Source organism: Thamnophis elegans, chromosome 6 (assembly GCF_009769535.1).
Source record: "Thamnophis elegans isolate rThaEle1 chromosome 6, rThaEle1.pri, whole genome shotgun sequence".
NCBI lineage: Eukaryota > Metazoa > Chordata > Lepidosauria > Squamata > Colubridae > Thamnophis > Thamnophis elegans.
In genome coordinates, this window is record NC_045546.1 from 3,617,991 (window position 1) to 3,631,811 (window position 13,821).

General features: G+C 45.8%; 1 protein-coding gene across 2 annotated transcripts; it reads left to right on the forward strand.

The window, feature by feature from the left end:
• The first annotated feature begins 111 nt into the window (after positions 1–111).
• On the forward strand, positions 112–10,799 carry LOC116510678 (mth938 domain-containing protein-like). Of its 2 annotated transcripts, none has more exons than XM_032220313.1 (4): positions 112–218; positions 3,048–3,193; positions 7,621–7,716; positions 10,521–10,799. In XM_032220313.1, the coding sequence occupies exons 2-4, from the start codon at positions 3,062–3,064 to the stop codon at positions 10,659–10,661; spliced, it is 369 nt and encodes a 122-aa protein (XP_032076204.1). In that variant the 5' UTR covers positions 112–218; positions 3,048–3,061; the 3' UTR covers positions 10,662–10,799. The 2 variants fall into 2 exon arrangements, with proteins under 2 accessions (XP_032076204.1, XP_032076205.1); XM_032220314.1 differs by lacking the exon at positions 112–218 and adding an exon at positions 225–363.
• The last annotated feature ends 3,022 nt before the right edge of the window (positions 10,800–13,821 follow it).

The window sequence follows — 13,821 nt, forward strand, 5'->3', positions numbered from 1 at the left end:
ATCATAATAGAAAGGGACGAGGAGGAGAGGACGTCGAGGCTCCGCCCACCTTCACACAAAAAAAGAGGGGGCGGGACCGTAAGCGAGGGCGGGGAGCCCGATGTTGTGGAAAGCTTGGTTAGTGGGCGCGGCCCGTGTTTGTAACGTCGCCTTCGGCCAATGAGGGGCGGGAGGGGGCGTATCCTGCCAGACGGGAGACAGATGCGTGGTCTGGACAGGTGAGCGGGGCCTACGGGGACTACAACCCCCATCGCTCCCCATCCGCCACGCTGCGGATGATGGGGACTGCAGTTTGGAAGCCCTCGGGGAGGCAAGCGCCTCCCTGAGTGGCTGCAGACAGGGAGTTTGTCAGCTGCAATTCAGGTACGGGTAGTTCTCGACTTACGACCAACATTGAGCCTCGACCCTTCCGTTGCTAAGCGAGACGGTTGTTAAGCGGAGTTTGTCCCGTTTTAAGACCTTTCTCGCCACGGTTGTTAAGTGAATCACTGCAATTCTTAACATGGATAATATAACATATAATTAAAATAATATAATTAAAATATAATTAAAATAATATAATTAATATAGTATAATTAATATAATATATAATAATATGAATATGGTTTCCCCAACTGAGTTTGATTGTCAGAAGGTTGCAAAAGAGGATATACATGACCCCTGGATTCTGCGACCGTCATAAATGTGAGATAGTTGCCAAATGCCTGAATAATTTTGATCACATGACCACTAAGATGCTGCAACGGTCCTAATTCCCCTTTTTCAGGTCCGTTGTAAGTAAAGTCAATAAACAAATGGTTGTAAGTTGAGGAGTATACAAACCACCCAAAATCCCTCAGGGGAAATGCCCGGTGTATAAATAGGACAAATAAATAAAATAACAATAAAATAGCAGAAGATTGTAAAATAAGGTAATAGAAAAAGATTAGATGCAAAAGATTACAGTGGAACAAAGCCAACGCCATAACAAAAAACATATAATTTATTTCTAAGTTTGAATGACAGCAGAAGAAAACTTAATAAGACAACCGACTCTCAGCCATTTTAACGTCCATCCGTACCACCATTTTATATCTGCCCTGCTCTGTAATTCAAGGAGGATAGTTCAGTCTGTAGCAGGAACTGAAAATATCTCATCTTCTATAGGTAGTACCTGGCTCAATAGTAGTAACTGTGGCAGGGATCTTGGGAATCGTAGTGAGCAATCACTGAAATAGGAACCAGCAGTGTGCGACAATTGCTACAAAAGCCAACACAATTCTAGACTGCATTGACAAAGGGATAAAATTAAGATCACGTAAAGTGTTTACTACCACTTTATAAGGCTCTGATAAGGCCAGACTTCATTCATTTCATTTCATTTTATTATATTTATATGCTGCTCTTTTCCCCCGAAGGGGACTCAGGGCGGCTAACAAATCAAATCAGGGAAGGGAGGGTACAGACAAAAAATAAAAAATAAAAACGAAATGTAACAATACATAATTTAAAAACACACAACAGTCATACCATTTGAGACGGGGGCAACAGCTCTTTAGCCCCAGGCCTGTCGGAACAGCCAGGTTTTAACGGCTTTGCGGAAGGCCTGGAGGGTGGTGAGGGTTCGAATCTCCACGGGGAGTTCGTTCCAAATGGTCGGAGCAGCCACAGAGAAGGCCCTCCTCTGGGTAGTCGCCAGTCGACACTGGCCGGCGGATGGAATTCGGAGGAGGCCTAATCTGTGGGATCTAATCGGTCTAGTGGAGGTGATTGGCAGCAGGCGGTCTCTCAAGTACCCAGGTCCAATACCAACACACTTGGAATACTGCACTCAGTTTTGGTCGCCACGATGTAGAAAAGATGTGGAGACTCTAGAAAGAGTGCAGAGAAGAGCAAGGAGGAGGATTAGGGGACTGGAGGCTAAAACATAGGAAGAACGTTGCAGGAATTGGATATGTCTAATTTAATGAAAAGAAGGACTAGAGGAGACATGGCAGCAGTCTTCTAATATCTTAGGGGTTGCCACAAAGAAGAGGGAGTCAAGCTATTCTTTAAAACATCTGAAGAAGAAGCAATGGGTGGAAACTAATCAAGGAGAGAAGCAACCTAGAAATAGAGCCAAGGTGGCGCAGTGGTTAAATGCAGCACTGCAGGCTACTGCTAGATCAGCAGGTCAGCGGTTCAAATCTCACCGGCTCAGGGTTGACTCAGCCTTCCATCCTTCCGAGGTGGGTAAAATGAGGACCCAGATTGTTGGGGGCAATATGCTGACTCTCTGTAAACCGCTTAGAGAGGCCTGAAAGGCCTATGAAGCGGTATATAAGTCTACTGCTATTGCTATTGCTAAGGAGAAAATTTCTGACAGAACAATTAATCAGTGGAACAACTTGCCTCCAGAAGTTGTGAATGCTCCAACATTGGAAGTTTTCAAGAAGACGTTGGAGAACCATTTGTCTGAAATTGTGTAGGGTCTCCTGTTTGAGCAAGGGGTTGGACTAGAAGACCTCCAAGGTCCCCTTCCAACTCTGCTATTCTATGACTACAGGGAGAACAATTCATCAGTGGAAGAACTTCCCTCCAGAACTTGTGAGAGCTCCATCGCTGGAGTTTTTTTTTAAAGAAGAGATTGGAGAACCACTACCCGGAGGAGAGCCTTCTCGGTGGCTGCTCCGACCCTATGGAATGAACTCCCTGTGGAGATTCGTACCCTCACCACCCTTCAGACCTTAAAACCTGGCTGTCCCGACAGGCCTGGGGCTAAAGACTTCAACCCCACCCGAATAGTACGACTGTTGTTTTTTAACGATGTATTGTCTTTATGTGTATAACTTGTTTTGTCCTTCCCTCCCCCTGAATTGTGAGCCGCCCTGAGTCCCCCCAGGGAAAAGGGCGGCATACAAATAAAGTTAAAATCAAATCAAAAAAATCAAATCAAATTTGTCTAAAACGGGATAGGGTTTCTTGCTCCAGTAGGAGGTTGGACTAGAAGACCTCCAAGGTCCCTTCCAACTCTTGTTACTCTGTTTTTCTGCTCTGTGATCCTTTTGCCTCTTGTTCTTCCCTTTCAGACACCTCTCCTGCTATGTCTTCCCCTGAAATCGCCTCCCTGTCATGGGGACGGATGATGGTGAAAGGCTGCCCCACAACTTATAAAGATTGTAAAGTATGGCCCGGTGGCAGCCGAACGTGGGACTGGAGAGAAACGGGCACGGAAGTAAGTATCTTGGAGGAATTCCTTCGGTGGCCTCCTATGGCATCAGGCATTTTTATGCCCCAGGGAGAATCCCAGTTTATCCAGCCAAAAGAAGCAAGAATTAGGAATGGTTCCTCTTCGTCTCAGATCCTGGATGTCTCCTGCTGTCAAACAGGCTAGAAAATCGGGCCTCAATCCCGTTGATTCCTGTACCTGCTTCCCAAATCTGGGGAAATTGCCCAAAATGAAATAAAAATGAGTTTGGATAACAACACACAAACTTATTATCCATGGCAACAGGGACAACTCTATAACTGAGTTATAGACTGCCATGTACAAAGATAGTCCTCGATTTATATCAATTCATTTAGTGGCCATTCGAAGTTACAACGGCATCGGGAAAAGTGACTTGCTGTATTTTCCAGAGTATAAGACGCACCAGGATTTTGAAGAGGCAAGTTTTAAAAAAAGGTTTTGCACTCTTCAGGCCTCCCAAGTCCTCTGCACGCCTCATTTTTTTGTGAAAAATGGGGTATGCAGAGAGTTTGAGAGGCCTGCAAAGTTCTCCTGGGGGCTGAGGGGGGGGGCAAAAATGAGCAAAAACTGGCCCATTTTTTTGTGAAAACGGGCCCATTTTTTGCAAAAAAAACAGGGCATGCATAGGTTTTGGGAGGCTTGTAGAGTGCTGCTGGGAGCTGGGAGCCAAAAATGAGCCAAAAACGGCCCGTTTTTCACTTGTTTTTGCCTTCCCCACTGGAGAAGGGCCACTGCCGTGTATTTATTATGGTTCCAGTGCTTGGATCGGATGAAAACGGTATGTATGTATGTATGTATGTATATAATAGTTTTTATTAAACATTTTAACCTTTAAAAAACAAAAAAATCCAACAAAAAGAGAAAAAACAAGACAAACATAATAATATAAAATAGTTTTACAACCTTCTGTATCGGCATAACATGTTTAGCTTTTGTAGTGTGTGAGAACTACTTATAAATCACTTTTTTTTCTTTCTCAAAGCATTGCAATGGGTCACAGTTAAAGCAGGCTGCAGTATTTAGAGGCGGGCGGGAAAAAAAATTTCCCTGCTTATTGCTCAGACATATATTACTTATTTATCAATTGTTATTTCACCCCATCATCATCTTTGTTTAACAAACCCCAGGATCCCTTGCAGAGTGGAGTCTGGGCAACTGAATGGAGCTAGCAGAGAATTTACTGGCCGGACGCTCATCCTGTCGCCAGTGTGGAGTTTTGTTCAGCAGATCTATTCTCATTGTGTCCACAGAGAGAGAGAAATATCTGCCTCTACCTAGGATTGAACTCACAGGCTCCTGATTGTGAGGCGAGAGATCTACCTCTAGGCCACCGCACCACTCAAAATTGTCATTTCACCCTATGCCAGTTAGAAAAAAATTAAATTGCTGCACAGTGACTTTGGGTTTTTTTAAAAAACGGGGATCTAATCCCACGGATTATGGCTTCAATCTTGACATGTTTTTTTTTTTTATACAGAACTTTTTTATTTTTCTTTAAAAAAAACCCAAATATGTCATCATTTGTCAATCATTAAGACATTGAAGTACAATTTTTTTTTGTTGTGTGTACCCCTCCCTCCCTCCACCCCCCCACCCCCCCTCCTCCTTCCCCCCCCCCCCCGACTTCCCAGAACCCGTACACGGTATAGATTTTTAACTAACACAGTCTAAAATCTATTGAGAAAAAAGAAATAAAGAAATTAATGACATTCTAGATTGACCTTAGCTTCTTCTTACTGAACTGACTTTTAACAGTTTAAATCATTTCTGATCTTAAGCATAGGCTAACTGGAATTTCTTAGTCCCGTATTTATTTTGTATATAGTCAATCCATTTTTTCCAGTCTCGTTTATATCTCTCATTTGAATGATCTTTGAGATATGCCGATATTTTAGCCATTTCAGCTAAGTTTGTTACTTTCAATGTCCATTCTTGGATTGTAGGCAAGTCTTCCTTCTTCCAATATTGCGCCACCAACAGTCTTGCTGCAGTTATCAGGTGCAGAATCAAATTGGTCTCTACCACTGTAAAGTCAGTACATATACCTAGTAAAAATAACTGAGGACTAAACTTTATCCTTCTTTTAAAAACATTTTGCATGACCCACCATATTTTTATCCAAAATGCCTTAACCTTTTGGCAGGTCCACCATATATGATAGCTTCAATCTTGACATGTTTTTGACCCTCCATACATCTGTGACTCTCTCTTCATTAGAAAACTACACAAATTCTTTTAGGCTGTGGAGTGATTTTAATGAACTTTTTAATAATTGGTTTTTAATTAGTACCGGTAAATCCTCGCCTTTGTAAATTTCATTTAAAAAAAAATTTTAAAGGCTATTTTCACTTTATTTTATTTGCACACGTCCCACAGTCCCTCTGGTGGGGGAGATGGGTGATTTCAGATGTTGATAAAGTAAAATTAATAAATAAAAGCTTGTTAAAAATAGACACACACCCCCCACGCCCACCGGGTCTATTGAGAGCAGCTGCACGCTGGGTATGGAGCAGGAAGACTGCCGTATTTTATTATGCAAATTTACATCCAAATTGTAATGAGAAGGGAAAGAAACAAAACAGGCTAAGAAAAGTCACATCTGCCTCAACAAGCTGTGATTTACCAGGTTAATTCGATCAGCAGGAAGCCGGGCCAGAAAAAAACAGAGGTTCAAGGAATCAGATCATACAAAAGGCTTGGGAAATGGGGTTAGGTAGAAAAAGTTACCTGCTGTGTGTGTGTGTGTGTGTGTGTGTGTGTGTGTTTGTGTGCGCCCATCCAGCAATCTGGGTCCTCATTTTACCGACCTTGGAAGGATGGAAGGCTGAGTCAACCTTGAGCAGGTCAGGATTGAACTGCTAACAGTCAGCAGAATTAGCCTGCAATACTGCTTTCTAACCACTGTGCCACCATGGTTTGCTCCTTCCTTCCTTCCTTCCTTCCTTCCTTCCTTCCTTCCTTCCTTCCTTCCTTCCTTCCTCCCTCCCTCCCTCCCTCCCTCCCTCCCTCCTTCCTTCTTTTCTTTCTTTTTTTCTCCCTCCCTCCCTGGTTTACAATGTCAGCCTTTTGTCCCCCAACCATCTGAGTCCTCATTTTACCGACCTCGGAAGGGTGGAAGGCTGAGTCAACCTTGAACCGGTCAGGATCGAACTGCTGGCAGTGGGCAGAGTTCGCCTGCAATACCGCATTCTAACCACCAGAAGGATCTACGGCAACTCGCCGCAGCGAACTCATCACAGGACCACTCCCCATGGGGCAAGAGTTACATTCCTATCGAAGAAACGGTAGAACAGAATCGTTAAAAGGATGCGCATGGAAGGACAGAATGAAATGGGAATGACAAAAAGAAAAAAAAAGAACTTAAATTGTTTTAAATGTTTAAATTGAATTGTTCAATTGTCCCACACTGAGTTGCCCCGTGGTCAGTTGTTCCATGGTGAGTGGACCATGGAAAGTTGTCCTATTCTGCCACAAGAAGGAAGGGAGAGGAAAGGAAAGGAAGAGGGGAGGAAGGAAGGAGGAGGAAAGAGGGAGAAAGGGAAGGGGGAGAGGAAAGTAAAGGAAGGGAAGGAGGGAGGAAGTGGGAGGGAAGAAGGAAAGAGGGAGAAAGGGAAGGGGGAAAGGAATGGAGGGGAAGGGAAGGAGGGAGGTAGAAGGAGAAAAGGGAGAAAGGGGAGGGGGAAAGGAGGGGAAGGGAAGAAGAGGTAGAAGGAGAAAAGGGAGAAAGGGAAGGGGGAAAGAAAAGGGAAAGGTAGGAGAAAAGAAAGAGAAAGGGAACAGGGAAAAGAAGGGAAGGAGGGAACGGAGAAAAGGAAAAGGGGAAAGGAAAAGGGAGGGAAGGAGGAGAAGAGGAAAAGGGGAGAAAGGGAAGGGGATAGAAATGAGGGAAGGGGAAAAGAAAAGGGAAGGAAGGAGGAAAGAGGGAGAAAGAGGAAAGAAAATGGGAGGGGAAAGAAAGGAAAGGGAGGGAGGGGAAAAGGGAAGTTGGAAGGGAAGGAAAGAAAAAAGGGAGGGAGGAAAAAAGGAAGGAAAGGGAGAGAAAAAGGGAAGTGGAAGGGAAGAAAAAAGGGAGGGAGGAAAAAAGGGAGGGAGAGTGGGAGAGAAGGAGAAGGGGAAAGGAGGGGAAAGGAAAAGAAGGGAGGGAAGGAGGAAAGAGGGAGAAGGGGGAAAGAAAATGGAAGGGGAAAGGAAAGGGAGGGAGGAAAAAAGGAAGGAAAGGGAGGGAAATAAAAGGAAAGGAAACCAGGATGGGTAGCATCTGCCACAGAAGAAAGAAACATGCAGTTTAACGCCAGTCCTTGAACCCAGCCCAATCTCAACCAGGCTCCCCGCCTCCGATTCGGGCGAAATGCGTAGGAATTTGGGGCCCCGTCCAAAGCATCCCCCACTAACTTCCCTCTCCCCCAACACAGCACGTGCCTGGGGTTCAGCCCGCCGACGTGAAGGAAGTCCTGGAAAAGGGCGTCAAGACGTTAGTGATCGGTTGCGGCATGAGCGAGGCCCTCCAGGTAGGTTTCCTCCGCTGAGCGGAGCAGTGGTGGGTTCCTGCCGCTTTAACAACCAGCTCGGGGATTGCGTGTTTTGCCCGTACGCAGTTGTACCAAAACTTACCTTCCAGGTTACTCCTTGGGGAGTAACACGGCTGAGGCACGCAAATCCACTCTGCCGCTCTAATCAGCGGAGAGGATATAGGTACTGTATTTTTCAGAGTATAAGACGCACCAAGATATTGAAAAGGTGATTTAAAAAAAAGTTTAAAACTTTTTTTTTAAAAGGGGGGTCGGTTGCATGTGGTCGCGCAGGGGATCTGGGCGCATTGCATTATCGGTGTGGCGCCTGCGCATGAGCGATTTCGGCACACGAGGACAAAAAGGTTAGCCATCACCGGAATAGGGAACGGAGCGGAATAAAGAGTTGGAAGGCGCCTTGGAGGGAACTAGGATAGGGATAGAATAAGGAATAGAATAATGGAAATAGAATAGAATAAAATAGAACAGAATAAAACCGGGATGGCGAGCCTATTGGCACGCATTCCACAGGTGGCACACAGAGCCATTTGCCAGGGCACAAGAGGCGCGTGGCACGACAAAACTGCGCTCGTCAAAATAGCGGAGATAAAATCGCGTCACTAAAGCCGCGACGTCATCACCGCTGCGACAACAGCGCGGTGACAGAAGGGCGCTTTAAAACAGCGCGGCGGCAGAAAGCGGATTTAAATTAAGGTAAGGGTTAGGATTAGGTTTAGGGTTAGGTTAGGGTTAGGGTTACGTTTAGGATGCTGAGTGCTTGGGAATGCGCGGATTTGCCCTCTGCGATTATGTCATCGCGGTAGGGTCGCGTTTTTCCTTAGCGCTTCGAATGGCGCGAATTAGTCTTCGCGCTTATGTCTCCACGGATAAGGGCTTCGCGGATTTGTGGTGGAACCCGAAAGGCGTTGCCCTGTCAGCTGGCCAGCATACATGCACGTGCTGGGCCAGCTGATTTCAGCCTTTTTTTGAGGCCATTTTTCACCCTCCCCAGGCTCCAGAGGCTTTATAGGAGCCTGGGGAGGGCGAAAACAGCCTCCCCCGCCCGCCCCGGAGCTTACCTGAAGCCTCCGGAGTGCAAAAAAACGCCCCTACGGGCAAACCGGAAGTTCGGGAACGGACTTCCGATTTGCTCGTAGGAGCCTTGAGGGCCCTTCAGGAGGCTTCGCTGAAGGCTGTGTGGGGCTACAAACGGCCCTATGGATAAACCAGAAGTCCGGTTTGCTCGTAGGGCTGTTTTCCAGCCTCCAGAGCCTCCAGGGAAGCCTCCTGAAGGCCCCGTGAGGCTCTGGAGGGCTAAAACCGGCCCTACGAACAAACCGGAAGTCAGTTCCCGAGCTTCCGGTTTGCCCGTACGACCAGTTTTTGCTGTTTTTGCCCTCCCCAGGTTCCTATAAAGCCTCTGGAACCTGGGGAGGGTGAAAAAAGCATGCAAAAAATGGGGGGGGAGCACTGGTCATGCGCGCATACGTGCTGGAGGTGGCTTATTGCATTATGGGTGTGGCACACCCGTACACGACCCCTCCTGTGCTCCCCCCCTTTTGGCACGTGAGCCAAAAAAGGCTCCCCAACACTGGAATAGAATATAGAAACTGTTCAAAGTTAGTGCAACAGGAAGAAGCTGAGTTCAATGTAGAGATGTTATTAACTTCTTTTTTAAAAAATTTCTTTTGTCTTAATATATTTTAGACTCTGTTTGTCAAAAATCTATACCGTGTAGGGGCTCTGGGAAGTCGGGGGGGGGGAAGGGAGGGGGGATGTTAGGGGGGAGGGGTGATATATAGTATGTGTTAGATTTCAATGTGTTGTGATTGCACATGTATACTGTTGCTCTTTAATTTTACTGAAAAAATAGGATAAGCTGTATATATTGACATGACAATTGTGAATGTTGGTTTTGTTTTTAATATGTTGTCTTTGTCTCGTTTCCCCCTTTCCATTGTCTTTTGTGAGCCGCCCGGAGTCCTCCGGGAGTGGGCGGCATACAAGATAGATAGATAGATAGATAGATAGATAGATAGATAGATAGATAGATAGATAGATAGATAGATAGATGATAGATAGATGATAGATAGATAGATGATTGATAGATAGATAGATAGATAGATAGATAGATAGATAGATAGATAGATAGATGATAGATAGATGATAGATAGATAGATAGATAGATAGATAGATAGATAGATGATAGATAGATAGATAGATAAGATTAGATAGATTAGAGAGATAGATAGATGATAGATAGATAGATGATAGATAGATAGATAGATAGATAGATAGATTAGATAGATAGATTAGAGAGATAGATAGATGATAGATAGATAGATAGATAGATAGATGATAGATAGATAGATAGATAGATAGATAGATAGATAGATAGAGTAGGAATACACCAAAGGGAGGAGTAGATAGGGATAGAAGAAAGAGGGGTAGAGAGGGTGGGAGAGAGGATTGGAGGGAGGGTGAGAGGGAAGGGAGGGAGTGGATTGGGAGAGAGGAGTGGTAGAGGGGGAGGGGAAGTAGGGTAGAGGGGAATGATGGAGGGAAGATGGAAAGTTGGAGGGGGGCGGAAGAAAGAGGTGTATGGAGGGTCGAAGAGGTACATTGGGTTTCTATTTTGGGGGTATTGTTGACAAGAGGAATGGCTGTGTTTATTGTTTAATGTTGCATGGCCCCGGTTATGCACAGTATATATATGTGACTGTATGAAAATGAAAAATGGAAAATAAAAACACATTTTACAAGAATATAGAACAGGATTTCATTGATTTTTTTCCCCACCCAAGGTGCCGCCAGCCACAGTGGAGTACTTGAAGAGGCAGGGGATCGACGTGATGGTCTTGCAAACGGAGATGGCTGTGAAGGAATACAACACCTTGGCTTCCCAGGGGGTCCGAGTGGGAGGGGTCTTCCATTCTACCTGCTGAAGGCCTGAAGACAGACCCTTCTCTCTCTCTCTCTCTTCCACCTGCTCCTTGGGGGAAATCCAAAGGAACATTTCCCCCACCCCCATCCCTGCTGTGCCAACTTCCCACCCAGGAATAAAACCATTTGCAAAAATAAAAGGCCCACCCAATTTTTATCGGCGCCTGTTCAGGTGCGTCAAGGGAAACAACAAGGGAAGGGGTCAGCCTTGCCAGGTAGCTGATAGGAGAGGGAAACACAGCCAGGCGAGCTCATTCTACATTGTTGTAAAGCTACAATAACAATATCTTGCGAATCTGGGGGCAAAAAACCAGGGAGTCCTCGACTTACGGCCACAACTGAGGCCCGACATTTCTGTTGCTAAGTGAAGCATTTGTTCAGTTGAGTTTGCCCCCATTTCTACGACCTTCCTCGCCGTGGCGGTTAAAGGAATTGCCGCAATTGTGAAGCTAGTGACAGGGTTGATAAGTGAATCCGCCTTCCCCATTGACTTTGCCCGTCAGAAGGTCGTCAAAGAGGAGCACATGACCCCCCCCCAAGACGCTGCTACCGTCATGAGTCAGTTGCCAAGCATCCGAAATGTAAATTACGCGACCGTGGGGATACTGCAACGTCCGTTAAGTGGGGAAAACGGAGGACATGGAGAAATTGAGCCGAGGTGGTGCAGTGGTTAGGGTGCAGTACTGCAGGCCACTTCAGCTGACTGTTATCTGCAGTTCAGCGGTTCTAATCTCACCGGCTCAAGGTTGACTCAGCCTTCCATCCTTCCGAGTTGGGTGAAATGATCACACTCCCTTGACAGACACAGACAGAAATAGAAAGAGGCAAAGAAACAGAGGCAGAAACAGATAGAAAAACAGACAGACAGAAACAGAGACAGACCGACAGAGAAACAGAGACAGAAACAGAGACACAGAGACAGAAACAGACAAAGAGAAACAGAGGCAGAAAGAGAAAAAGACAAAGAGAAACAGACAGAAAGAGAAAAGAAGAGACAGATGGAGAGAGAGAGACGGACAGAGGGGAAAAAAAAGATACTAGAGAGGTAGAAATATTGAGGTTATCTTCAGCCAGAGGAAATGGTGGCCAGGGGGTGGGGTGGGGGTGGATGACAGTGGCGCAATTGTTCCAAGTAATTCCATAGGTAACTGGAGACCTCCGACGTAATCATTCCCAGGGAGTGAAATAAAACAATCAAAACCGAATTTACGGGACGCCTTCGGGTTTCGCTTTCAGGAGGAATGAAGAGAAACAGATGTTACGTTCTGTGATTCCCATGTGCAAGTTTTTTTGCAAGGTCTAGTAGGGATGTCGGTTGGTCAGAGCTGTCTGGCTGCAGGACACACAATCGGCTGAGCCGCAGGAAGCTTTCGGCTCTGGAGAATCCAAGGGGAGAATCTGATTTCTGCCTTTAGAAGCAGAGAATCTGCCCAGGCAGAGCTATGGCCTCTATACTATAAATATTCGAAATCAATGTCCCTTCACTCTAATGTTCCTGTTTTCCTTCCTCCCTTTCATCTCTCCCTTCCACTATCCTTCTTTCCCTCCCTACATCCTTCCCATTTTCCTATCTGTCTTCTTCATTTCATCCCTCCGTTTCCCTTTCACTATCCTTCCTTCTTTCCCTCTCTCTATCCTTCTGATTGTCCTTCCCGTCTTTACTTCCTATCCTTACATCTCCCTTTCACTATCCTTCCTGTTTTCCTTCTTTTTCTCCCTCCCTTCTCATCATCCTTCCTTCACTCTAATATTCCCATTTTCCTTCCTTCCTTTCATCCATTCCTTCCCTCCCTCCATCCTTCCCATTTTCCTTCTTTTCTTTCCTTGCATCCCTTGGTCTCACTTTCGCTATCTTCCCTCCCTCCTTCCTTCTCTCCCTCCAGCCTTCCAATTTTCCTTCCTGTCTTTTCTTCCTTCTATCTCTGTCTCCCTTTTCACTATCCTTTTCTTCTTTCCTTTGTTTTCCTTCCTTTTTCCTCCTTCCCTCAGTTCTCATCATCCTTCCTTCATTTCTTCCTTCCCTTCCCATCCATCCATCCACCTATCCAAATTAACAAAAAACTTGAGAGTTCACTCAAGAAATACTACTTACACCAAGGGGTGAAATCCAGCAAGTTCTGGAGAACCGGTAGTGGAAATTTTGAGTATTTCGGAGAAGTGGTAGCAGAAATTTTGAGTAGTTCAGAGAACCGGCAAGTGCCACCTCTGGCTGGCCACGCCCCCATCTATTCTCTGCCTCCCGAGTCCCAGCTGATCGGGAGGAAATGGGGATTTTGCAGTATCCTTTCCCTGGAGTGGGTTGGGAATGGAGATTTTGCAGTAACCTTCCCCTGCCACGCCCACCAGGCCACGCCCACAGAACCGGTAGTTTAAAAAAAAATGAATTTCACCACTGCTTAGAGCATATAGTAATATCACCAAGGGAGGCACACATTTATTTATTTTAAGAAACGTCGAAAAATATTAAATTATGGGCTTCCAAGTTCTTTGCATAAAAACCAGGGAGAAGTTTCTGTCTCAAGAGAATCACACGTCTCTTCCCGTTTATTCCACTGGCCCCACATAACTGCCCCCCACCCCCCAAGAGGAAATGTACATTCTGCGATCAGCTTATTCCAGGGGTCTCCAACCTGGGCAACTTTTAAGACTTGCGGACTTCAACTCCCAGAGTTCCTCAGCCAGCTTTGCTTCTGGGAGTTCAAGTCCACAAGTCTTAAAAGTTGCCAAGGTTGGAGACCCTTGGTCTTTCTCAACATGGCACCTGTCATCTTGACGTCAAGACCCCCTCCTCTCTCAAAGATTGAAATTGAGGAACACCGATACCGGGTTTGATGATTTTTGTCCCTCATTCCACCGTCATGTTTTTAAAAAAGCCGCTAAAAGAAATGTTCTCTGGCATCCTACCTGTGTTTCCCCCCAAAATAAGACCCTGTCTTATATTTTTTTGCCACCAAAAAAAAGGCACTAGGTCCTTGATGGCAAACCTGTGGCATGTGGAGCCCTCTCTACGGACACCCTCACCCCAGCTCAGCTCCACGGTGCATGCGCATGTGCCTCCCCCTGGCCAGCTGATTTTTGGGTCTCTGCTGCGCAAGCGCGGACATGAGGGGGAGATGCATGAGGGGGGGGGGTGTGGCACACTTTCCTTGCACCCCATTTTTG

Bases quoted from the DNA above. Each gene is read 5' to 3' on its own strand.
- LOC116510678 (XM_032220313.1), top strand. From the start codon at position 3,062: ATGTCTTCCCCTGAAATCGCCTCCCTGTCATGGGGACGGATGATGGTG. The intron at 3,194-7,620 runs GTAAGTATCTTG...CCCCCAACACAG, and splicing joins GGAGAGAAACGGGCACGGAA to CACGTGCCTGGGGTTCAGCC. The intron at 7,717-10,520 runs GTAGGTTTCCTC...TCCCCACCCAAG, and splicing joins GCATGAGCGAGGCCCTCCAG to GTGCCGCCAGCCACAGTGGA.